This window comes from Salvia splendens, chromosome 15 (assembly GCF_004379255.2).
Source record: "Salvia splendens isolate huo1 chromosome 15, SspV2, whole genome shotgun sequence".
In the NCBI taxonomy this organism is placed as follows: Eukaryota; Viridiplantae; Streptophyta; class Magnoliopsida; order Lamiales; family Lamiaceae; genus Salvia; species Salvia splendens.
In genome coordinates this window covers 12,018,754-12,045,353 of record NC_056046.1, presented here as the reverse complement: position 1 = coordinate 12,045,353, position 26,600 = coordinate 12,018,754, and the positions used below count along the sequence as shown (strand labels likewise).

Here is a 26,600-nt window from a genome sequence, read left to right as displayed (position 1 = left end):
TCCACGTTGATGAATCAAAGAAGCCACATCTGGTGGCGTTGTTGTCGAAGGTGGCGACGCGATCAAGGGGGGCGGTTCCCTGCCGTAAAGGGCCTCGAATGGCGAAATCCCTAACCTCTCATGGTGAAAACAGTTCAAAGCTAACTCTGCCCAAGGCAAAAAATTTGACCATTTAGCAGGTCTATCCGCGGTAAAGGCGCGCAGGTACTGCTCCAGGCCGCGATTCCTGACCTCCGTCTGTCCGTCTGTTTGGGGGTGATAGGCCGTCGAGAAATGAAGTGTCGTCCCGCTAAGCCGGAGCATATCCTCCCACACCTCGTTTAAGAACACTGGATCACGATCCGACACCAAAGTCTTGGGGAATCCATGGTGTTTGACTACCGTCTCGATAAACAAGTTTGCAATCTTCAAGGCGTTGTAACGGACTGGTAACAACGCAACATGGGCATATTTTGATAAGCGATCTACGACCACCATGACACCCGTGTAACCTCGCGACGGCGGCAGGCAGGTGATAAAGTCCATCGAAACATCTTCCCACACCTGTGAAGGAATAGGTAGAGGTTGTAACAGGCCCGCCGGCTTTTGAGTAGAGTATTTGGTCGTTTGGCACTCAAAACAGGAATCAACGAAGTTTTTGACATCCTTCCGCATCCCTTTCCAATAGAACGAGGCCGCCAACCTCTTAAACGTTCTATCTACTCCTGGGTGGCCTGCTGCAGGCGACGAATGATGCTCATGTAGGAGTACCGCTTTAGCCATGGAATCTTTGCTCACATAAACACGACGGTTAAAGTACAATAAACCGTCAACTAGGGACACCGCCGGATCTGCCTTTCCGTGTTGTAAGGATGACTGTAACTCAATCAAATCGGGGGTGGACATCACCTCATTCCGCAGAACCTCCCAAACATCAGGAATCGGGTGTGCGGCAGCCATCAGTGCCCGCCCAATCTCCACTTCCGAGATCGAGGACTCGTCTGGTACCAGCACCGCCGACTTTGGGTCCCCATCTGCCGCGCTCGCGGACTCTCTGTCTGGACCCTCCACATCTCGCCTGGATAAGGCGTCTGCCACTTTGTTTGAAGCCCCGGTCTTGTACTCAATGCGGAATTTGTAGCCCATCAGTTTCCGGGCATAAAATTGCTGGTCAGGAGTTTGAATTATCTGTTGCAACAACTCCTTAAGACTCTTCTGGTCGCTGCGAATGACAAACTCCCATCCCAGCAAGTACTGACGCCACTTCTGCACTGCTTCGACAATGGCATACAGCTCCTTGTGGTAAGTCGACGAGACCCGGCGCTTCGGCCCTAACTTTTTACTAAAGAACGCCAGCGGATGCCCGTCCTGGAGTAAAACAGCCCCGATTCCGAAATCCGACGCGTCCGTTTCTAGGTAAAAGGTGCGGTCAAAATTCGGAAGGCGAAGGACCGGGGCGGATGACATCGCCTGTTTTAATGCTTGGAAACTGTCCGTCGCTGCTGCAGTCCATACAAAACTGTCCTTTTTCAGTAACTCCGTGAGCGGGCTAGCGATGGAGGCATAATGTTCTATAAACCGTCGGTAGTACCCTGTGAGCCCCAGAAAGCCTCGTAGCTGCTTCACCGTTTTTGGAACCGGCCATACCGTCATTGCCTCAATTTTAGCCGGGTCAGCTTTCAGGTTCCCGTCCGCGATTAGGTGACCCAAGTACTCCACTGTAGAGCACGCAAATGTGCATTTAGATAACTTAACAAAGAAGTGATGAGCCTTGAGGATAGACAATACTTCATGGATATGGCGTGCATGCGCTGGCATGGATGGGCTGTAGATGAGGATATCATCGAAAAATACTATCACCGACTGACGCAAAAGGGGTCTGAAAATTGCGTTCATCGCCGCCTGAAACGTTGAGGGAGCATTTGTCAATCCAAACGGCATCACTAGGAACTCAAAGTGGCCGTCATGTGTGCGAAATGCCGTTTTAAAAATATCTTCATCGCTCATGCGGATTTGATGATAGCCCGATCGTAAATCCAATTTTGTAAAGAATCTGGCCGCACCCAGCTCATCGAACAACTTATCCGTCGTCGGTATCGGAAAATGATCAGGAATGGTTGCTGCGTTTAATGCCCGGTAATCGATGCAAAAATGGAAGGACCCGTCCTTTTTTCTGATCAGTAGAACCGGCGAGGAGAAGGGGCTCTGACTTGGGCGAATCAACCCTGATTCTAACATCTCTTTCACCTGCTTCTCTATCTCATTCTTCTGAAAGTATGGATAACGGTAAGGTTTCACATTTATTGGTTTGGCGTCGGGCAAGAGGTGAATCTTGTGGTCAAACTGCCGTCTAGGGGGCATTCCCGAAGGCAAGCCGAAGACGTCTCCGTGTGAAACCAAGACGCTCCGAATTTCTTCCGGTAGTTCCCGTGGCAATGCCAGCGTCCCATCCTCCGTCGCTGGGTTACTCTCTGTTGGCGGGAGTTGAATTAACTCGAACAACTCCTCCCCGCCCTGTAGTTGTAACAAGGACGAGAACGTCTTCAAGGATACCTCCCTCGCTGATGGGGGCACGAGTTTAAGACACACACGTTTCCCATTCCGAGAAAACTCCAACGTTCCGTCGACATAATCGCTTGTGACCCTGCGCATCTATTTGAGCCAGATCCTCCCCAGAATCACATCAGGACCATGTACTGGTAAAATGTGTAAATCGACCAAAAACACATGCTTCTGAATGACCAATCTGGTCTGGATGCTCGCAAAGGAACATAACAATGACTCCCCATTGCCGACATACACTCGGAAAGGACGAATCTGCTGCAGTGGGAGAGCTAACTTTTCCGCCACGTCGGGGTGTAGGAAGTTATGTGAGCTTCCCGTGTCTACCAAGACCCTGACAGGTATGTCCCCGATTACCCCCCTCAATTCAATGTCATCCTCTCGTTGCCGTCCGTCTTGCCTGCGGATTGTTCTCACGATAGTTGAACACCCATTCCGAGGCCGGCGGATCAAACAACATAATCACATAATGCAATCTGTGCTCCTCCGGCATTAGCAAGTGCTCGAAATAATATTGCACCCTTGAGATCCAAGTCGCCGCCTCCGAACCGTCAAATCGCGGCTGATGCATCTTGAATTGTCTTGGCTGATCGAACTGCCCCCCGGGCTGCCTAGCCGCTGGATTATCCCAGGCCGTTGGCTGCCTGGCACTCGCGGATTCTGCTCTAGACCCCGGTGGATCCCATGCGGTAGATCGTGGTGCGTTGGGGTTCACCCAAGAATTCAAACCCATACTAGGGTTAGGGTTCGGCAAGATCCCAGCGTAGCTGCTCCCCGACGGATCGCCTATTCCCAGTCGTGGCGTTCCAGCTTGCGCCCCTCTGGATGCCTGTGCATACACCGGATATTGGCCGCACTGGGGCAGCCCTCCCGACGGTGGCTCCGGATCCGGTCTTGGCAGCTGAATCGCTTTCGATGCGCCGCGGTCCTGTGCTTCCAGCCGCGCGTCTATGCGCGCCTCCAGCCGTGACTCCATGCGAGTCATGGCTGCCAGCACCTGCTCCAGCATGGTCGAACTGGAATCCGTGGATTTGGAAGTCGAAGACAGCGGTTCAAGGCCGCGGATCGTCATAGGTTCCGTATGGTCGTTCTGTGACATGATTCAGTGAGTTCGGGATGAAAGCACCACTTGTTAAGGAAGAAGTTCCTCAACTTCACGATTTCGCAAGAACTAGAGTTTGGGGGAAGGTGCGGACGAGAGAGAGAGAGAAGAATAGAGAGATTGAGAGAAAGTAGTTTATTTCTTGATGAATAAAGTGAATAACAAATCCCCTATTTATAACCCTTCTAAACGTCCTCTACTAATTAGGATGGAAATCCTATTACTACTAGGAATTGGATAACTAACTAATTAACATAAATAAAAGACTCTACTAAATAAGGAATAAAAGACTCTACTAAATAAGGAATAAAAGACTCTAATAAGGAACGTCCCTTAACGAGAGACAAAGTCTAGCCTTCGTATCGGGCCGGCCTTCGTGCCACACGTCGCGAGGACCTAGCTCGTTGGACCGGTTCAGCGTGCTGCCTTGTCGCCGGCAACCTAGTGTCGGCGTTGAGCTCATCTTCTTGAGGCAATTGTCGTTCCTTAAGCCGTGCCGACGGAGGTCCAGTAACAAAATGATACTTTGGCAAAGTTCATGGGCCAAAAATTATGTTCCCTCTTTTTAATATTCAGGTCTAAGTGATTGTCCTATATATAATTTTGGTAACTGACAAAAAAAAAACTGAAATTGTTAAATATGCTTCGGTGTAATTTCATTGCGTATGTGGTGTAATTTCATTGCGTATGTTGCGGTGCCAACGATAAATCAATGATTTTTTCTTATATTCTATTAATGCTAATGTATTTCTTTGGATTACTAACATAAAATAATAAATATTTAGTGAATTAAGTTAAATAAGAATAAATTATAAGAGAAAATAAAGTAAGTTTTATATGCAAAAATTAAGAAGTAAATATTTAATAAATTGATTTGAATGAGAATAAGTAAAGTGAAACATAATACAATAATAATAAAAATTAAAGTAAAAAAGAATAAAATAAGAGAGATAATAAAATTAAGATATTTAATTGTGTTAATTTTTTTAAAAAAAATTATTCCTTTTTGTTCCTTGTTAATTGAGACACTTTTTTTTCATACGGAGATTAAGAATAGTTTGGTAAGTGGATGTTGAATAATATAAAGAGAATAAAGTGTTATAAAGATGATGAGAGACTAAAGTAGGAAAGATCAATTACTTTTAGCTAAAAATTAAAATAATTCAATTATATTGGAACTTCTTATGATAAAAAATTACTCAATTAACATGGAATGAAGGAGTATTGCTCTAACTTAAAATAGACTACTAAGAAATGCTTCGACTCAACACACTAATGGGACATGACAATTAAAAGACGCTAAGAATTGGGCCTTTCAAAATAATCGGAATAAATAAGTTGTTAGGAGTTGGACCTTTATGCAATATAAACATTGGAGTCATTATTTGACGGCCCAATAGGTTATTATCTTTTATAAATATTTTGTAATCCAATGAAGGAAGGTTACTAAACCACCGCCATAGGCGGTAATTATAAGAGTATAAGAGCATCCACGTCCATGCTCTTGCTAACGAGCACGGATGTGGATCCGGCTCCACTATCTCTGCCTGCTCTTAGGCAAGAGCACAACACTCATATCCGTGCTCTTTTGTAAGGACGAGCACAGGGGTCCTACCATTTCATTATTCAATTTAAATAAAAACATTTCCACAAAATTAAAATGCATTAAAAATACCCGGAATAATATTACAAAATACATTAAAAATTAAAAATTACATAATTAAAATCCTAAAAAATAAAAATTACATAATTAAACTCATAAAAATTAAAAATTACATAATAAAATTCATAAAATTAAAAAATCCACTACTCGTGGCCGAATTTCGCCCACATGTGTTTGATTAGGTCTTCTTGTAGCTCAACGTGGGTTCGGGTATCGCGCATTGTGTACCTTGTTTCGATCCTCTCACCCACCGTCGTATGCACACCTCGGTGTGGGGGAGACCTCGCGCTTGAGCTTCCGGCTTCATCCTCGTCGTAAAAGCTAGCCGTCATCGGTCCTTCGTCGGCTATAATCATGTAGTGTAAGATAATACACGTGTACATGATGTCGGCAATATTTTTCACGTACCACAGCCGAGACGGAGCCTTCACAATGTTGAATCGGGCTTGAAGGACCCCAAAGACTCTTTCGACGTCTATCCGCGCGGACTCTTGACGCTGCGCAAAAAGAACCCATCTCAGGTCTTGCGGGTGGCTGAGCGTCTTCACGAAAGTCGACCACCTTGGGTAGATACCATCGGCGAGATAGTAACCCATGTAGTATACATTTCCGTTGACGATGAAGTCGATCGCTGGTGCTACACCATTCAACACATCATTGAAGAGGGGTGGAGAATAGAGCACGTTCAAGTCGTTGTTGGATCTGGCAACACCGAAATATGCATACCAAATCCATATGCGGTAGTCGGCAACCGCTTCAAGGATAAGTGTTGGGCCGCCGCCTTTGTGGCCGCTTAAGTGTTGCGCCCTCCAAGCAGTCAGACAATTCTTCCACCTCCAATGCATGCAGTCAATGCTGCCAAGCATACCGGGAAAGCCATGGACTGTTTCGTGAAGGCGAAGCAACCGTTGGCAATCATCGGTGGTGGGTGCCTGAAGGAATTCATCACCGAAAGCTGAACGAACGCTCTCGCAAAAATTTTTAAGACAAAGGATTCCAGTGGACTCACCGACATGCAAATACTCGTCAAAGAGGTCGGTCGTTTGCTCAGTGGCGAGTTGTCGGATGGCACACGTACACTTCTGCAACGCCGAGAGACTTTGCCGACCGGCTACATCTGGACCTGTTTGGAAGTATTCAACACGGGCGGACAATGTGTTGACAATACGCATGAACAAGCGCTTTGACATGCGAAAACGGCGTCTAAAGTAATCTTCCGGAAACCGCGGCTGGTCGGAAAAATAGTCGGCAACGAGCCTTTCGTGGGCTCCCTCCCGGTCACGATGGATGTAGCGGCGAGTTGATCTAGTTGGTTGAGGATGGGCGGGGGTATTCGCTGCGACATATGCTTCATAAGCGGCACGATGTTGTTCGTAGTATTCTTGTTCTTCGCGCTCCGTTTGCGCAATGAGATGGGTGAAATCCATTTGAGGTTTTGAGTGGGAGATGAAGGTGTAGATAAGTTGTATGAAAAATATGAATGAGAGATGATTTGATGTGGAAAATGGATGATGAATGTGTGTATTTATAGATGATTTTGGGGGGGGGAAATAAAAAAAAATCAAAAAAATACATAAAAACGGGCAAAAAAACGGCCATTTTTTGGAATTGTGAAAAAATATATTTTTTTAATTTTTTGGTATTATTTTTTATTTTTTAAAAAAATGATTTTCCAACAAATATGTCGTTGGCCAATCAGAACGCGCCACGTCGCCTGCTCGCTGGCACGGACATGCTCGATGCATCGAGCAGCGCCGTGCCAGCGGCAAGAGCGCAGCGGCGGACAGCGGTGTCGTGCCGCAGGCACGGACGGACGGACGAGCAATTGCTCGTCGCTGTGGATGCTCGCCGCCGGGCTAACTATAGTGGAAGAAGCGTCCACCCCGGTGCGGACGCTTTTTGGACCGGAAGGGCGATCGGCGACTAGGCGCCGAGGACGCGCCGACAGGCGCGCCGGTAGGGGGCGGACAATTTTTTTTTCGTTTTTTTAAAAATTTATTTAATTTACCTATAAATACACCTCATTTCCCTCATTATTTTCACAACATTCCAACTATTTATTCATACTTTCTATCACTAAAATTTTTGGATTCCATTAGTATTAAAAATGGACGATTTGTGGAATGACGCGTGGAATTCTCTGATTCAAGAGGTGCAGAGGGAAGCCGACGAGGATGATGCGGCGCGGACGGCGGAGGCAGCGCTCCCTCGTGCGATTACTCATCGTCGGACCATTCAACGAGACCATAGCGGAGCGCACCAGCGGTTAATGGCAGACTACTTTGTGGATAACCCCCGTTACCCACCCGAGATTTTCCGTCGGCGTTTCAGAATGTCGCAACGGCTCTTCACCCATATAGGTGCTTCACCCTGCGGAGTGATTGCACTGGCCGGATCGGGCTGTCTAATTTTCAGAAATGCACCGCTGCAATTAGACAGCTTGCCTATGCCTGCCCGGCTGATATGTTCGACGAATACCTACAGATGGGTGAGTCGACTAGTCTAACGGTGCTCAGGCAGTTTTGTAAGGGAATCTGGGAAATCTTTGGTCCGGAGTTCCTACGAAATCCAACCTCTGATGAGTGCCAGAGACTGCTAGATATAGCCGTTTTTTTCTAATTATGTGTAGTCCGATAATTTTAATTATAATTGAATTAAAATATAAAAATAAAAAATTAAAGTGAAAAGTGGCTTTTAAAAGTGTCCAGTATTGCTGTGGACACTTTTTTTGTGGGCGCCGACAAATACGAAATGGCTGTGGATAAAAAAAGTGACGGGACTATTGGAAGCTTCTTACAGTGGATGCTCTAATACCCCTATTTCAATATTCCCTATGTTTAGAATTGGAATTAGATTTTGTTTATAAATATAGAAGTGTTGATTGTAATCGAATTATACAGATAAATCTCGCATAGCCCCAGACGCAGCAATGGAAGATAGTTTCAGAGTTCGCGTAGATAAGGTTTTCGGCGCTCTCGGCAACGATACGGCGCCATCCGCCGGCGTAAGCCCTGCCCTCTGGTCCCTCACCGATGAAGAAATCGAACGCCGAGAATGGAATCGCAACAAGGATATTACTCGAGAAGGAAAAGACCTAGAATCGGATCTTAACGAGTTGAGCGAAGAGGAAGACGAAGAGGAGGATGAAGAACAAGAAGAGGGCGAGGAAATTGATGGTGCCAAACGACGCCGTAACAATAACAACGGCGGTGGCGGCGAATCTGGCGTTGAGGAGTATTTGGAAGTTCAGTCCAATATTGGGCGCGACTGCACCCTTGATTACGAGGTATTTTATTTTTCATAATGATCAATGTTTCTCGTTTATATTACCAATGATTTCGTGCTGTGATATTTCTAAATCCTGAAAATTAATTGCCAACTCCATGTACATCTTTTTTTTTTCAATTTTAGAAATTAATTGCTGCTTAATATGACAGATGTGATAAGAAGGATCATGGTGCTTTCTGGTATTTCTTTAAGTTCGAATTTAAATGTAGTTTGAGAAATCAACCCGGAGTGTGCCAACTTTATAGATGGGCAAAGCCTTATCTCCTCAGTGTCCTCACACCGCAGATTACCAAACCTAAAACCTTAGAACCAGGAATATGTTCTTAGTGTTTTACTTTATCTTTCATGTGATATTATGTCATTACATGTTATTGTGTTGTTCTTAGTGTTTTTGGGCATTCATATGGTGAAGTCTCATGTATATATACAAGCTAGGTAATAGTATTACAGTACTGCTTAATTGGAGCTTGCATCAGAGGCTGGTATCAAACTGAAAGTGCAGTGATTTTCTGTTGTCTGGAGCTTTTGCACAGTTTCTTGGGGAAGAGATCCAGGAGTATCTCTTCTAACTGCATGTGTTCTTAATATTACGGGTTTGAGTTTGAGTAAACATAGTTGGTACAGAGGGAATGCTTCTCATCTTGGCGAATCTTTGGCATGCATCCCAAGAGGTTTTAGGCTTTTTTATGCATCTCCATTACATCAGTGTTATTGTGCATCTCTTCTCACATCTTGTCAACCAATTCATACGTAACCAATTCCTGATGTTACTAATGATTCTTTCATTCGATTTAAAGTTCATCGCTGTTGGAAATAATAAAAAGCATTTATGCTTGTCTGTATGCCCCTTAGATGTGTGGTTGAGATGCTGTACGGACATACATATGTGGAGTATTTTTCATGTTTCTACACACTTTGAAGTTCAAGAGGTTCACTTGTTGGCTGTTGCACATGATATTGTCTTCCCCACTCATAATTTTCCCGCTATCAGAATAATTCTTAGGTATATCTTGAGTTCGCTGGTAAAGGTTGCATTTTGTATGTGATGCTACGCATTCATCACCTGGTCATTAAGTTCACTATATGCATTCTTATTCACAACTTTGTAATTTGCTGTTTTTTTTTCTATTTGTGTAATGCAAATTATATTTGTTTCCCTTGGTCTTTTTGCTTCCATATATGGTTTTTTGTTACCCTATTAACTTTTATTTTTTGTTTTACGCAGGACGAGGAAGATGAATTTGACAAAGTCGCTGCTGGCTCTGAAGAAACTGATGACCGGATATATCTAAAAAACGTGAAATGTGCTGACTATGAACTTGAAGAAGTTAGTGGATATGGTGAGCTTCCCAGCTCTTTCCAGGTTACTGCAAAAGATCCTCGGGCCAATCACTCTGCTGCAAAAATTAGACTGAGAGAAGATGCAGAGGCTACTGGAGAACTTGATGGTTTACAACTTTCTGATAGCTCCATGGCCACAAATTTGGATACTGAAAATATCAAAAAAGGAGAGTTAGATATAGATAATCCTAAGCCGATCCTGAAAAAAAGAGATATTTCGGTGGACACCAAATCACAGAAACGTGTTAGATTCATGGCTGGCCCTGAAAGTAGTACTCATGAGGATCAGCAGCCGGCCAGTGATTTGGCATCAGAATCTCATGCGATCAGTGATAATTCAGTGTCTGAACAGGCTTCTGATCCTTCTAAACAGGCTTCTGATCCTTCTAAATATTCGGCAGGGGTTCCTGATTATCTTATAAACCCTGAAAAATACACGTGCTATACATTTGATTCATTAGATAATATGGATGAAGAATCAAATCGTAAAGCACATGCTGACTTCTTCCATGACCTGAGGAAAAGAAACAGCGATACGTTGATGGAGGAGATGCCTGTGGAGTTACCAAAATCCATTGTGTTCACTCCAAAAAAGAAAGCTGAAAATGACTCAACAGCAAAGAGTGACAGCGAGCTCAAAACACGAGAGAATCTCGAGAACAAACGCTGGTCTGTTGATATTACAGCAGAGAACACCCAAGAAAGTGAGATCTCTGCAATGGAAGAAGATGAACCAGTCCATGTTGTTGATGAAGGTCCACGTAGCTCTCAGAAACCAGGTCGTCAATACCGCACGAAGACCAATGGTAATGCTGATGACAACTTAGATTGATCGTAACTCGATAAAAGCTGTTGATACATAAGGGTTTGAAGATGTCCGCTCATATGTTATATGGGGCATTTGTCCCTATTGCTTGCCATTTTCTTACCTACTGATCAATCACATCCCTCTATTGCATACCGTCTTGAGCTGCATGTATTTGTAGTCTATTGTTCTGGTCTTATGAAGGATTTGCTCCTTGTCATATTGCTTTTGAGTATCTATCTTAAAACATTAGTAGTACTTTTTATGAAAAGTAGATTGTTTTTTTTGTTCATATTCATCCATCTCTGTTAAGCAGATACTCCTGCTGTTTTTAAAAATAGTATTCTTTTTTATTCGTATCAAAATTAGTACCCTAGTTCTTCACAACACATCACTTTTAATTAATATACTAACTTAAATCATTTTGTTCATGTCGTCTACTATACAGACAATTTTTAGGGAACGAATCAGTAATTCAAAAACTGAAATCCATGGTTACGTAACTCAACAGTGATCCAAAAATGTTGTTTACAGTACTAGCGTATGTATTGTATTAAGAACAAAAAATGTAGAGATTATAAGGGTATTCCAGATATGATGGGGGTATATAATTATATATGGTACATCTACAAAGTAAGTCATGTCAAGACTAAGAAATTTAAAACTAATCAGTCTCAGGGTATAAAACTTGCATCAATTCAAACTGAATTGCTCACGAATCCATCATTTTGAATCCATAATACACCTAAAAGATTTTATATTGGTTAATTATAAGATCCCTTTGTAATTGTTTTAATGCATAGTAACTTAAACGAAAAATAGTCTCTCGAGAGTTTGAAATTTCATGAACAGTTTCTATAAGTTAGTATACATGTGAAGAAGAGGGAAGAGGCATCTATGTATGGTACGAAATGAATATTTCTGGAAATATATTAGAGATGGAGCCAGTTGTATCTCTTAAGAAATAATCTAAGATATAGAAAGAAAAAGTATTATAAGTATCTATTTGCTTTTCACATATGTGCACAATTGGTACCTCTTTCTGACTGCTGAGAAGGAAAATTTTAAAAACCTCTTCTCAACTGGAAAAACAGTCTCCTTTCACAGGCCTCTTTAACTTCATCCCCCCTTTAGCAGCTTCGCCGTCCAAGTTATGTCCTAAACTACCCAACCAGTCCTAATTTGTTGCGCTTAAAAGTGCAATTGCTGGTGTATTATCATCAAGCGAGTTTCGTGATATTGCCTGCAAACAAGAAAACAGTTTTTGTTAATGTGGTTTACAGACTGAATACGTGTTCAAGAAGAAGGTAAAATACAGTTCAAGTTACTCCTGAATAAGAAAATAATGAAACACAACGTGGAGAAGCATTGGATATTTTTAGCTATTTGGTGCTAGTTGGCACCCCTTTTGCTTTTCTATCATTTTTTTGCAAGATAGAGAAATTGATTCCAATAGTTTTTACATGCTTCATAACTATACCTCTTCATAACTGGCGCTCGAAAGGAAAAATGGCTCTTTTTCTTTAACCCCACCATTTTCTGCAACAATTCTGTCTAAATCCTGCCAGAAAAGAAAAGACAAAAAAAAAGAGAATTCATCGTATTTTATTCGAAAAACAAATAAGTATACTCATGCATTCTCAGGGACAACACAATTATCTTATTCTGCAAATTTAAGATTTCAAAACAAGTATGAAATGTTGGTGTATTTCAGCAGCAATACCAATATGGGTAATCTTCACCATAATATTTAATACATAATGCATAAAAATGAATCAACAACACTAATGCTTCAACATGAAAAGCATCAAATATTGTGCACAAAAACTTTGGTTTGTTATTCAGAATAACTCACTTTGAAAGTTAAGAAAATTCATTTGTATAATCAAAATCTAAGGCTAAGCATATCACAACTTCGGCAGTTTGTATGGTTTATGAAAACTCACTTTTAAAACTAAACATAGTTCAAGTTTTAACAATAAAACTAATAAAAGCATAACAATACTTTGGCTTTAATAAGTTTGATATATCTCTTCGACGTCATCACAACATTTAACTGGTCTAGATCTCATATAAGAGAAGAAGCCCTGAAAGTAAAATAAAGTTTTTAAAAATAAAAAATATAGAAATCAAGTTTCCCTAGAATAAGCCAAGTTATATTATCAACTAGTTTTCACAATGCTACTTAAAGAATAAGGCCTTCACCTTCGAAAATGAAAACATACCTTTCCTGTCAAAATTTCATACTCAATGAGTTCCTCAACAATTTTCTCCAGGACCAAACAATTTTTTTGAAGTAGAACTCTTGCCTTGTCATATGCCAAGTTGTAAATCTGCAGATATTAAGTTTAGTCGATTATGAAATGGTATTTCTAGGTAGAAACAGAAATTGTAGGAGAAAACATGTACTCCCTCTGTTCCTCGTTAATGGAGTCGTATTCCCTTTTTGGGATGTTTCAACATAATAGAGTTATTTCTATTTTTTGCAAAAAGTAATACTGCTACATTTTTCTCTTCTACTTTATTCCCTCTTCACTTCTCCACCTTATTCTCTCTCCTACTTTATCCTCTCTCCACTAAACACACTAAACATCTATTTTTTAATCTTTGTGCCAAAACGAACGCCTCTATTAACAAGAACTGGGGGGAGTATGTTATTAAGATAACTGACTTAAATTGAAATATGAGTTACAGTTGCAACATCCTGCTTGGCACCACAGATCATTAATTTGAATTTTCAATAAAATACCAGTTTCAATAACAAGTTCTAAAATGCAAGAAAGTACACAACAGCAGCTTTATTCACAAGGAAAATCCAGTGGACTGAAAGTATAGTTTCTTTTGGATGCAGTCATTTTAACACCAAAACCATGAATTCTGTCAAAAAGTGGGATTTTCGTTTTATATCCCTTTGGAAAATGGAGAGAGCAAGATAGGTCAGCAGGTGGCAGTGGTGGGGAAGGGGCTTGGCTGTAGTCATTGAAAAGGTAAGGAGGATTGAAGAGTATTATTGAGTATAATGCACTTAAAAAGGAAAAAAAAGTAACGGAAGGGGAAACAGGCTTAGCTCATACATAGATATTTAAAGAGCACTACAATCTTAGACAATCACGCACAAGTAACATACCTTTTCAACTTTAGCAGCCATCTCATATTCAAAGTTGTCTCCCATACTCAGAGCTGTCACCTGTGAAATAACCAAGAGTTAAATATGCTTGCAGCATAAGTATTTAAGAAGGAAGCTTCTCAGACTTAACAAATAAACTTCTGCGTGACATTATGATACTGATGCAGAGGAAGATACACAACAACTCGGAGCACTCAAAAGTGAACAATCTTGTGCTCAGATATTTGGTTTATTCTTTGTGGTGCTAGTTTCTTCCTAGAGCCCACATCCCAACCCCATTTGTTGAAAAAACCATATCGCAAAGCATAAATTTCAATTGAAGACTGACAAACTATACTGCTCTTGTAATGATTTCTAAAACCTGGCTATCATCTGTGATATATTAGTCTTCTTGATATTAACTGAATTACTTTCCTCATAACAATATTAAAAATTAAGCAGATATAAAGAGATTTGAATACAAATAGTCCGACCAGTATCCAAAATAGAGAACTGAAAAAACACATAATTGGTGGTGGATCAGTAGGATATACAGAGTTTCCAGTAGATATCATCCTTGGGTTGAAACAACTAAGAAGAGAAATAACACCTTCAATGGTAGAGAAGATTTTCACAGATGTCTAAATCAAGTTCTAGTGTAAACTGGGGAGAAGTAAAAAGACACTATCGAAGCAAAATTGTCCAGAAGCAGAGCACTGGAAGAGTGAACCTAGGAGATCTCTATCTGTAAAATATCGAGTTGCGAAGGTATTGGATGGTGTAACTTTAACAAGGTAAATGGTAACTGCTACATGAGGTGACAACGACCACCTGTCATTCCTATTTGTGGGTCAGTGTAGTGCCCCTTGCAATGGATAAAAACATCACAAACATTAGAAGATTAATACCGCAGTTCCATGGTGGTAAACTGTTGGACTGTCATCCGGACCCCACCCATACTGAATAACCATCCTAGTGGCAATCTGCATCCAAGACCATGTAGAGTCAGATGAAGATATAGTCGTGATAACCATGAAGAATGAGAAATTAAAGACAGATACAACCTCCTGTGCATCCTTCAGCTCTGAGGCAGAAAGAATATTTTCCTCTCCAAACGGAAGTAGTAGCTGCGAGGCAACATAAGAGCCAAAGCAGAATACAAGCTTCTTCTCAAGATGTGCCCTTGTCTCAACATTCCCATTTACGGAATCATCATTCCTACCCTTGGTAATCTTGGTGCATCCAATTCCCTGCAATTAAAAGAGCCAAAGTTGCCACTTTATTACTGCAAAATTATTTTGCTTTTGAAATCTGTTAAATCATAGTGAAGAACATTAGATTATTTTAAAAGTAAAAATTATCATCACTAAAAGTGAACTTGATTGAAATGGAAATAAGAGATCTAGATATGAAGAACTGGAAATGAAATATGCAACCAATATACTGGAAGGGAGAAAAGAAAAAGGAAAAATCCATCTGCAGTTACAGAACGTATCTTCAGAACAAAGAGGATGATGACCTTCTATTCACAATAAATGCAAAACATTACAAAGTATGCCTGTTGTGAAAAGAGAAAACATACCTCCCAAGAAGAAGGTTCAAGCCAAAGGTTATCAACAACATCAAAATTTGGTAACAGAAGAGCCATGAGACCCCGGCCAGCAGCCCAGACTGCATGGGGAAATTTTGTCTCCCTAGTCCACTACAGAATATCAAATTTAAATTTAGTCGAGCGAGCTATGAGCTTATTTAAATGCTTCCAGCTGTGTTACACAGTGGAATATAACATAGATGTGCTTTACATTAGAATGTCCCAGTATATGTTTGCAAATATTAATCAGTATAGACTACTCTACTTAGCAATAATTGTAGTCAATACAGTAGCTTACATCAAGTGGTGGACTTAGCAGTTCTATTCCATTGTTTATTTGACCATATGGTTCCATTTGGTCAACAACATCCTGCAAATCCTCTTTTGTCAATGTCAGACCAAGATGATTCACCATCATCTTGCTTATTCTCTTCACAATTTTGGTTTTCGCAACCCATCTAGGGACCAAGGGACTGAAAGTCTGCAACATGGACATACATATGTGAAATAAATGTGTAAATTGATAAGTCATTATGCCTACAGCCTACTCAAAAATAGTAATGTATGGTGGGCAATGATTATAACTTATAACAGGCATAACTTACTGTCCAGTGATATTTCAAAAATCATGAGTTTATTTAGGAATGCAGTTTCATAATATCATAATAGCATCAAAGGACCGATGATTGAAACTTCAAAAGAAATGCCAATACAAACAGAATTTTGCTAGTGACCAGTATTAATCTACATAACACTTCCCCATAAATCAAGTAATATAGATCTGACATAAGTAGATTAACGCTTTCTAGTATCTGAGTCCCGACACATGCTCTAGATTCATCTATGAGTTTCAATGTCCACAGAAAGAGCACGACCAAGAACAAAAAGCAGAAGAGACTTAAGGATCCAGATTCAGTGTTCACATGAAATCATGGACAACAGACCAATCATGCGGACTTTGCAAACTGAAAATGAACATCAATGATGAAGGCAATAGTTCTTACAGCAAACCAACTGCAGTAGCTCAAAAGTTCATCTGTGTCCAGAAACTTTCTTCTGAAGGCACTACCTTCCAGAGACAGTGGGACTAGTTTTAATTCTATAGGACGAAGAAGAGCAGTTTTTTCAGCAACCTGCAGGTTAGTAACTAGAAGATTGTTATCTGCTAGTCAAAAAATTTTCGAGTTGGCATTAAAAAAATTTAACATCTAAACAGACCACCAATCATTTTAAGTTAAGTACCCGTTAATATCCTATTGTTCTTAGGTGTGCACAATAACAATTTGTCCAGGATAAACAACAGGATTAAAGATGGTAGAAACATAGCTTACAGCACCAATATCAACATGTAAGATAAATCATTTATATTTCAGATTAACCCAGGTCTAAAGTTTCATTGCCTTCAGAAGAATTCAACTGCAGACAAGTTCAAACTTTAATTCAGTTTTTCAAGTTATCACGTATGATTAGGTGCATGATCATTTCACTCCCAGAACTATTGATTGGTTCGTAAGGAGAATAAATGGGTCAATAGTTTGGAATTCATGGGTTCCAAGAGAAAGTGTAATTTTTGGAAGTTGATTCCAACAAAAAGATCACTTGGTTCTGTAGAAGCGACAACAATTAGCAATAGACAATAAGTTTCCAAATTATCCCACGCTTGGTATTACTTGAAATTTCATAGACAATATCTCTGATAATGAACAGAGTGTCAGAGTTATAAAAGTAGATAAAAATAGTAAGGACTGTATGTTCCCAATTTAGCTCATGCATTCAGTAAACCTGATCTCAGTATCTTCATACAAAGAATAATTATCTATCCTAATTTCCATATCAAATCGGTGCTATTTGAGTTTTGAGTATATTATAAATGGGCCACTCACCCCTTAAAAGGCCTTATAAGGGGGAGGGTTATCCACTCTTATATAGATGAGATAGGATCAAGATTTAATAGTTTAAACAAGCCCCCTCACGTGTGGGCTGGAATGACACATCAGACTTCCATCACGTGGGTAGGCAAGAGAAGAGATAAAAAGATAAAATCCATCATCGACTTGGGCCCCATCTAATCCCATATTATAAATGGGCCACTCACCCCTTAAAAGGCCTTATAAGGAGGAGGGTTATCCACTCTTATATAGATGAGATAGGATCAAGATTTAATAGTTTTAACAGAGTATAGAGCAGACCAACCAAAATGCCAAAAGGCCAGATGGCAAGCACCCCACCAAAGTATGGATTCAAAAAGAAAAAAAAATGAGATATGTACATAGTTAAAGCACATATACGATAAATTCAAAATGGAAAAACATTGTAACTTCAATACCTTTCTCCAGTCAACAAAGTTAATGAGATCCTCATCCATTGTTTCTCTTGCAGCAATATGTAGGATCCTCTTTCTTTCTGCTTGAGTGGGTCGTTGAAGATGAAATATTCTATCCATTCTACCAGGACGCTGCAAAGCTTCATCAACTTGTTTGAGATTTCGAGTAGTAGCCATCAGCACAACTCCATCTTGTTTCTCAAACCTAAGAGAATATAGCAAATGCAAAACAGGAAGGACATATTTATGTGATAAGTCAGATCTCCAGTGTGATTCAAGTATCCTGAAATCTAACATGCATGTGTGATTTAAGTATCCTGAAATCTAACATGCATGATTTAGGTACTCTCTACAGCTAAAAAATCCACATGTGATGGGCTGAAAGAAAGTCATAATCTGCAAGTGGAATAATGTTGAATAGTAACTTCACAAATATATATATATATATATATAGATATAAATAAATTAAAATAGAATAATTCGGCACTCCGTGTCATCTGCAAACGCAATTGAAAACATTGTTCTACGTGGGGAAGATAGATAAGATAGAATATGCTCTAAAAGTAAATCAAGCAAAGTTCTTTCATATTTCAAATACACCACAAAAACAGGAGCAATTAATTTATGTCATTCAAGGCCTCATAATAATCCAAAAAGAGCGTGTTACAGTTAACCATGTAAATCAGAAAGTAATAAGAAAACATGAGTTTACCCATCAAGTTCCACGAGAAGTTGATTAATGAATGCCTCATGATCCTGCTTTTTGGTGTGAAGGAACTTTCCACGGACACCAGCAAAGAGGTCAAAGTCTTCGACAAATATAATGACAGGAGCCTACATTTATAAAGATGCAGTGGAAGATTGGTGGTTAAGCACATGCTTAAGGACTAAGGAGGAGGAAAAACTCAAAAAGTTAAGAGGACTAGTTCACAGAATCACAGTACATTGGAAAGAATGTGATATGAACGAAAAGAAGGATGCAATGATAAGGGAGATTGAAATTACACAGTAATAAATGCCATTTCCTCCTAAGGATGAACCTTTCTCATTCCAGTTAATTTTATACAATCTCAATTTCAGTCATATTTAATTTCCAGTTCATATCGTCTATGAGCGTGTTTTTTCTTCATCATTCCAGCCACCTCAGCCTTTACTACATATCAACTGGTGCGGTGAACATATCTTGTCCAATGGTGATCCCTCGCAGCACTGAAACACGTCTCAAGGAATTGGAGAAGCCGGTCGAGGCATTCACCACCGCTCAGTTCGATACTCTCCAGAGCCAGTTCAATATCATCGACGTCATGATTGGCGAATGCATCGAGGCTCTGGCATAACTTTATTTTCCTCAAAGAAATAGATATATATATATAGGGGTGCGTTAAAATGCTAACTTTTCTTAAATCGCTAACTCGCTAACTCATCAACGTAGTGTATTAAAAATGTCAACACATATTTGTGTTGACATTTTAATATATTGTGTTGACATTTAAATATCAATGTCAACACAATGTATTAAAATATCAACTTAAGTTTATGTTGACATTTCAGTATCATCGTATTGACATCTTTAATACACTGCGTTGATGAGTTAGCAAGTTAGCAACTTAAGAAAAGTTAGCAAAGGATCACACCCCCTGTATATATATATATATATATATATACAAATCAAAATATCATGCAATAACCAATGCGGTGTTTATGTGACCCTTTGGAACACCCACGACCGTACAAGTTTCATAACAGTCCTTGCTGTAATAAACACTTTGATCGCACAAAATAGAGTTAAATAATAGGAATGAATAACCAACCAGATCACGTGCAGTTTGAAACAATTCTCTAACATTTGATGCACTTTGGCCCACCCAAAGACCAGCTTCCAGCTGTTGGGCTTTTACTTCTACAACGGGAACCTTGGCTTCTGCAGCTATAGCCAGTGCAAGGGATGTTTTACCAGTTCCTCTCTCACCAACGATAAGAACACCCTGTGACACAAGTATGAAACTCAGATTCAACTCATATGTTGCGTTAAACTATATACTTTAAACAACCATTACCATCAAGAACATGATGATAGGCTCAATAAACAACAGGACAGATATCAACTGAAGGAGAAGGTTTTGACAATGATAATGATGACAATTGACAACTTAGGAGAGTACCAAAACCGCAAAGATCAGTGCATATTGTTAGTTCAAGGATATCTACCAAATGCAAAATAGGTGACTTCAAGGCTACATCAAGTAAGTATCTCACCTAAAAAGACACATTTCTATACAATCAATCAGCTGCTTTTGTAAGTGAAATAGGGAAATGTGTTGGTCATCATGAAAATGTAAGTCACCAGAAGTAGACACATCACCCACATGATAAGAGAGCTAACTACCCAGAGAACAGTATCCAGTATTGGTTCATATATGTTAAAATGCCATACCCGAGGTGCACGAGCTCCCATTTCTTGGAATGCATTAGGATTTTGTAGAAATGCCACAACTTCATTGATTTCTTCTTTCATGGATTCAACGCTCGCAAAATCCTTAAGTCGTATTGGAGGACTTTTTATTCTCTAAAAGAATTGACAAAAAACAATTACAAATAGTTATAAGTCAGAAATAATGAGATAAATGAGCATATGATGAAACCTTCATATGATCAAAAGCAGTGCTGATTGGATCAACACCAGCTTTTCTCTTATGCCTTATCTTCCTGGTCCTATACCTAAGATAACCTTTCTGCAGAAAAGTACAGGTCATAAACACACAATCAATGACACTTCAATATCCAAAAAAGTAGACAAATTACATTATTCAAAATGACAAGATAAAGTTTTGACAAATGAGATTATTTAATATCAGAATAGAACAAAATTAGGTTCTTAGTTTGTTTTGTTCCTACACTATGGAACATCTAAATTTGTTCAAGTCAAACAAAGTCAATACGAGAGACATTTACAAAGCAGAAATTTACCACTCTCCGCAACTTCCTGAAGTTTGGATTTTTCCTTATAGGCCCAAAACCAAGTACTCTTGGAATATTCCTCTTCAAGAAGCGGAACACATGAAAGATCACATATCCATATATGGCAGTCCTAACCAAAAACCAAAAATACCACAAAAATCCATCTGTTTTCCTTGATTTGAAGTTCGTTTCAGCTTCAGATTGCCATGTCAAATACCAAGTGGAGCTAACAGATACATCGGAGTACTCTGGCCAAGCCATACCCAAACGCATCCTCACCTGTATCAGCAAACGAAGAGTAGTGGATAATGCATTGGGATATCATTATAACATGAAAAATAGTCACACACTTGGTTATAAGAGAATTAAAAGTGGACCAAATTAGTAAGATTCAGAGCTCAAATTGTCGGTGAATAATTCAACTACCTCATAGGGGATAACAAACTCCAGAACAGGAAACACAATCATCATCATTATGTCATCATTAATATCCCTTATTTTTACAAAGGTCCAATCTCTTGCACGTGATACAATACTAGTCCTCCATAATCCAGTAAAGCACTGACGGAAAAGTGTTAGTATCAGGAGAAACTGTTGATTGATATCCAACTCTGAGAGGGGGATCCACATTAGCTGAACTGCAGTAGGGATGCCAGCTGTTATCATTCTCAAATACAAAGCATCAAAACCCCCCAAATCTTCAAACAGCATGTCAAATTCCTGCGACAAAACCATATAATAGTATGACTTTGGCAAAACTGATTTCAAAAGAGATGTGGTTTGTCAAAGAGATCAGTAAATGATCTTACTTTTGCGTCCACATAATATTCCTTGTCATCCCCCTTAAGTGTAACATACATGGCTGCCCAATCGTGTCTTATTCGAGCATTCTCCACAAGCTTCTTGGACACAGCATAGGGAACAGCTATTGGATCCATTTCCCACCTATTCTTTTGTTCATTGTACCATGTCCTTGATGCTACTCTATCCCGATCAAGAAGAATACGCTCCTATATCATATATTCTCAAGTCAGAATAAAGAATGGTAAAAGAAGCTGTATATTCAAATATGCAAAGAGAGCCCCTTCAAAATTGTGGTTTAATCTTTATCTATTTTTACTTATATTCATTATTAAAATCCATTACTTTTACATGTGTTGCATGTCCCATCGTGCTAAGAAGAATGAACGAAGGGGTTAGAGCTGAAGCCTCGCTGGAAGGGTTCCTAGGGATAGAGTTTAAGTCTCAAACAAGTAAAAAGTAGCAATATATACATGCAAGGCAGTTAGTTTCATAATGTTTGGTACACCAGGCATAAGACGTGACGAAAGTACTCACAAACTGTACAATATTTGAGCAAGTTATAAAATTCCAGGCCATTTGACCAGAATAATATGAGGGGTTATCAAGAAAAATGGTAGGAGTAACGGAAGCATACATGTCATTCAGGCCATCAACCGGTAAAGAAGAGATGTTACAAGAACATTGTCACATGATCCTTTAAATGTCTTAGTTATAAAAGTCAAGCTGAATATTCAAATGAAAATAGAAAAGGCATAAAACAATTGCAGGCATAAAACAATTGCACTAAAGTACTGCTAAAAAGGATATCTTATAAAAATGAAAGATAATTCTACAGCTCTATTTGAACTAAACATAATAAGTGCATGAGAAACACAACTAGCACAAGTGCATTTTTGGCATACCTGTCTTTCAGCCACATACATTTTGCCTAGTTCCGGATCTTCCAGAAGACGTTTCTTAAGGTCCATCTTAGCATCCTCTCGCCATTTCTTCCAACCATGAAGTAAATGGTGGCTTGCAGCTTTTGGGATTACCACCTCCTTCTTTCCAAATATCCACTTCAGCTCAATATCTGGAAAACCTTTTACTACCTCATCTGGTGGTGTGATTGCTACAAAGCGTCTTTCCTCACCATGTTTCTTCATAGCCTTCCTGATGTTAGCCTCCAGATTATTTTGCATCTCCTTCGAATCCCTGAGAACTTGTTGTATCCGATGAGCAAAAGCAGTTGGGTCTTGATTGCAAAGAAACTCTGCATCCTCACTTAGCAGGACACTGGGTAAAATAATTTGTTCCTGAAACTTCCTATTCGCTTGCTGTAATTCTTTCTGAAGCTCACTCTTCGAGAGCTTGGTAGCAGGGGGTTTTGAGGTACTGTAAGTCAATAAGACCAGAAGCAGATTAAGAAACAAGGCAGGATCAGATTATTATACTTTGGACAGCTGATGAGGAATTGTGGGACCTATATGTACAGCAACAAGTACCTTGGAATTGAGATTCACAAGATAGCAGATGTAATGAAATGAATGAACTATACCAGCATGCTTAAAATTCATGAAGCACTGGGTCCAAGAATATGGAATAAATATTAGTTGGCTGAAAGCAAAAGAATATTAGTTGGCACATGATGTCAACATGATGGTTTCGGATTTTTGGTAACAATTGCATTAGCAGATGTTTCAATATCCTAGTTACAAAAACATCTCCAATTTTAAATTAAAATTTAAAAAGTTATGCAATCAATTTTGAATCGGAGTTGAATAATTAATCCTAGGCTATAGCTCAGTGAAATTTCCAGGAAACATAATTAGGGATTGTGAGACAGGAGACAGCAATAATATTCAGAACATAATTGTACTTCAAGAGTTTGGTGTTGCAGACACACGTTATCAAGTGGTGGGAGATATTTGAAGACAATAAACAATATGTTTCAAGATTTCAATTTGGAAATTATGCAGCTAACGAGCATCTTTCCACAAAATCGACATTAAGCTGGCATCCAGGTTCATGATATGAAGAGTAATTGAACAAAACTAATATGTTTCCACAATTCTCAAAGCACACTTACTTGCAGTTTAAATCACTCTGCAACATCAGGAATATAAAGATAAATGCACAATTAAGTGAAGTGGAATGACGCTCGACATAACACAAGAACCAACTTGTAGTTTATCACAGAGGCACAACAAGATACTTGCTCTAAATGATAACTAAAGCCAGACAATCAAACAGGGAAACAGAAGTAAACTTCATTTATTTCTTGTAGTTTACTTAAGTCATTCCTTAACAAAAGTTTCATCAAAGAGGCATATAAACACTTCAAATATTTCACATAACAAACTATATAAAATGCATTCTATACCTCTGACTACCATGACTCCTCAGTTCACTCAATACGTTCTTGACCAATGCCTCACACTCTCTCTCAATCGACAAAAGCTCCCTCACACCAATACTTAATGCTATAGTTTCTTGACTCTCAATCAGGTCTTCAATCTCCCCAATTCTCTCCCATATGTCGTTATATTCTCTCTCCAAGTTCCTCTTTTCCTCCCTCAACCTCTGAAGCTTGTCACCTCCACCTTTTGCTTTCCTCATTAAACCCTGCTCCTCCTTCTTCAACTTAGATGACTTGCTCACAATCTCTTCCGTACGGTCCATCAGTGCCTCCTTCTCTGCTTTCAAAACACTCAGCTCTGAGTACAGCCCATTCAGTATTTCCTCTTGCAAAGACGTCTTCGTCCTTTTTACTTCCTTCAAGCCCTCCTCAACAGCCACAGCAAAATCCTCATTTCCCGCATTTCTCGCCTCCTCAATTACTTTTACCAGCTTCGACACAGTCGCCAATAACCTCCGAGTATACTGCGAGTATTTATGACCCTTTTCCTCACTATCCTCCTTCGCAATTGTCGCAGAAGAGGCGGCGGCAGCAACAGCCGCCAATGCAGGTTTCTGGAACCCGAGAAACGGACAGAAAACCCCAATAAATACATAGAACAACGCAAAGGCGATTGGCTTGGCAACATCAAGCGCATTATTTCCGCCATTGCAGTGTTTTAAGCTGCTTTGTTGGGTTCTAAGCCGGCTATTATCGGCCTTATCATCGGAGGCGGAGCATCTAATAACTCGAATCGCTGCGGAGGACGGAGGAACTCGGAGAGGGTGAAGCGGCGAGAAGGGTTTGAGAGAAACGGGGGAATTTCGGGGAAAACGAGCGGTCTTGGGTGAGGGTTTGGCGCCGCGGCGGAGAGGGAAATCGAAGAGGGAGAAGTTTTGGAGGGATGGAGTGAGAGTAGTTGAATTCATCACCGCATTTGAAATGTATTGTGAAATTCTTTGGAGAAATAGATAAGAAACTCTCCTCTTGCTGTTGCAGTCGTGTTTTTGGGAACGATGGCTGATTGCAAATGACGTTGTAATAAATTTATTTATTTTAGTAATCGTGGATTATAAAAAGGATGAAATTATCTTCGAAATTTACCTTAAAAATAAAAAAAAAGTATTTTCTTTTTTATCTATTCCATAAAAATACTTATTAATTTATAAAAAAACTCTTTTATTTTAATTTATTTTATTTATGAGTTACATTATGCACTACATTATTTCAACTAGTTTTATTTTTACCAATCACGTATTAGAACTCATATCATTTCCAATTAATATAATTTCTATACGATTGAGGAGTATATTAAACACTCAATAATGGGATAGGCATCATCTATTACATTTTCTAAAACATTTTTTAATACATAACTAGTGTATAAAATAAGAGTACCCTACAACACTTCTCCAGAATTTATACTCTCTACTTTATTTTATAAACTAAATAATTATATTAATTCTTTATTTAAAATAGTGGGATAAAAGCTCATAACATACATAAGATTATAAGATAGATATTAAACACGTTTCAATAAATAACTTTTGTGAAAATAGTTTGTTGGCGATGTACTTTTTTTATTGAAATATACTATATTGGGTTCAAATATTTCTTATATATATGGATGTCAGTTAGGCTACTATTTGGATATAAGCCATTCGAATATGGATTTGAAGTCATAAATTTTCAACTCTAAACCTAAGCTATATGATTTCAAGCTAACTCGTTGGGCCAATTGAAGTAATAAAAAATTATATTTGCATAATATATATTTCTATTGATAATTTTAGGGGTGTACTTAAAAATAACTCAAATTAGAATCATATCATCCTTTCAACCATATGCTGCCACGTGGTATATATAAGCAACAAAACAACGTTATTAAGCAACAAACTTAGTGGATGACTTAGATGAGCGGATTGCATAAAAGACTATTTATGTTGCATTAAATGTAATTTATTTTGCATTATAGACTAAAATACAAAATAAATTGCATCTAATACAAAATAAACTTTTTTTTATGCAATCCGAGGTAATTCTTATGTGTCATCATTAGTTGCTTAATATCGTTAATATGTTGCTTAGAGCATCCACTACGCGTCACGCCGGCGTCCCGCGACCCGTCCCGGAGAGACGGGTCCATCGCGCGACGCGTTGCAGCTCGCCATCCCGTCCCGTCCCGCATCCCGTGTCGCTGAGACAAGCGACGGGCCGTCTCGCCACACACCTGGGCGACGTGACGCAACCCGGGGTCGTGCGTGACTCCCACTCGTCGGCCCGCGAGTGGGCGTCGTCACGTGCTGACACAATAAATCGATTTTTTTTTAAAAAAATGAATTTAAAAAAAATACTTTTTATTTATAAAAATTGTTTTTATATTTAAAAATATTTTTTACAAATAAATAAATACAAGAAATTCGTAATAGCCCACGTATATTTGATGGGCTTGCGAATTTATGAAACTCATTCTTGGTTGCTTCTCTTTTATAGAGACAACCTTGAATATTTTATGTTCCACTTTCGATGTGGGACAAAGTCATTCTTGGTTGTTTCTCTTTTATAGAGACAACCTTGAATGTTTTATGTTCCACTATCGATGTGGGACAAAGTCATTATTGGTTGCTTCTCTTTTATAGAGACAACTTTGAATGTTTTATGTTTCACTTTCAATGTGGGACAAAATAATTCATAGTTGCTT

At 39.3% G+C, this 26,600-nt stretch overlaps 2 protein-coding genes across 2 annotated transcripts; one reads left to right on the top strand and one right to left on the bottom strand.

The window, feature by feature from the left end:
* The first annotated feature begins 8,160 nt into the window (after positions 1–8,160).
* On the top strand, positions 8,161–11,032 carry LOC121769077 (histone acetyltransferase KAT6B-like). Its single transcript, XM_042165755.1, has 2 exons — positions 8,161–8,592; positions 9,820–11,032. Exons 1-2 carry the CDS (start codon positions 8,236–8,238, stop codon positions 10,765–10,767), a joined length of 1,305 nt encoding a protein of 434 aa, XP_042021689.1. The 5' UTR covers positions 8,161–8,235; the 3' UTR covers positions 10,768–11,032.
* Positions 11,033–11,547: 515 nt separating this feature from the next.
* LOC121768396 (probable inactive ATP-dependent zinc metalloprotease FTSHI 5, chloroplastic) lies at positions 11,548–24,920 on the bottom strand. Its single transcript, XM_042164895.1, has 19 exons — positions 23,885–24,920; positions 22,425–22,896; positions 21,528–21,728; positions 21,145–21,438; positions 20,728–20,997; positions 20,403–20,492; positions 20,195–20,326; positions 19,572–19,745; positions 18,473–18,594; positions 17,764–17,965; positions 16,442–16,570; positions 15,736–15,918; positions 15,429–15,548; positions 14,911–15,096; positions 14,755–14,829; positions 13,868–13,927; positions 12,966–13,073; positions 12,221–12,301; positions 11,548–11,983 (listed from the first exon to the last, which is right to left on the bottom strand). The coding sequence occupies exons 1-19, from the start codon at positions 24,826–24,828 to the stop codon at positions 11,918–11,920; spliced, it is 3,909 nt and encodes a 1,302-aa protein (XP_042020829.1). The 5' UTR covers positions 24,829–24,920; the 3' UTR covers positions 11,548–11,917.
* Between the last annotated feature and the right edge of the window lie 1,680 nt (positions 24,921–26,600).

Excerpts from the sequence above, each read along its gene's own strand:
- LOC121768396 (XM_042164895.1), bottom strand. The coding sequence starts at position 24,828 with ATGAATTCAACTACTCTCACTCCATCCCTCCAAAACTTCTCCCTCTTC. Across the intron at positions 19,746-20,194 it reads TGGGAGCTCGTGCACCTCGG|GGTGTTCTTATCGTTGGTGA; the intron begins GTATGGCATTTT and ends CTTGTGTCACAG. Across the intron at positions 15,097-15,428 it reads TTGAACCTTCTTCTTGGGAG|GGAATTGGATGCACCAAGAT; the intron begins GTATGTTTTCTC and ends TTTTAATTGCAG.
- LOC121769077 (XM_042165755.1), top strand. The coding sequence starts at position 8,236 with ATGGAAGATAGTTTCAGAGTTCGCGTAGATAAGGTTTTCGGCGCTCTC. Across the intron at positions 8,593-9,819 it reads ACTGCACCCTTGATTACGAG|GACGAGGAAGATGAATTTGA; the intron begins GTATTTTATTTT and ends TGTTTTACGCAG.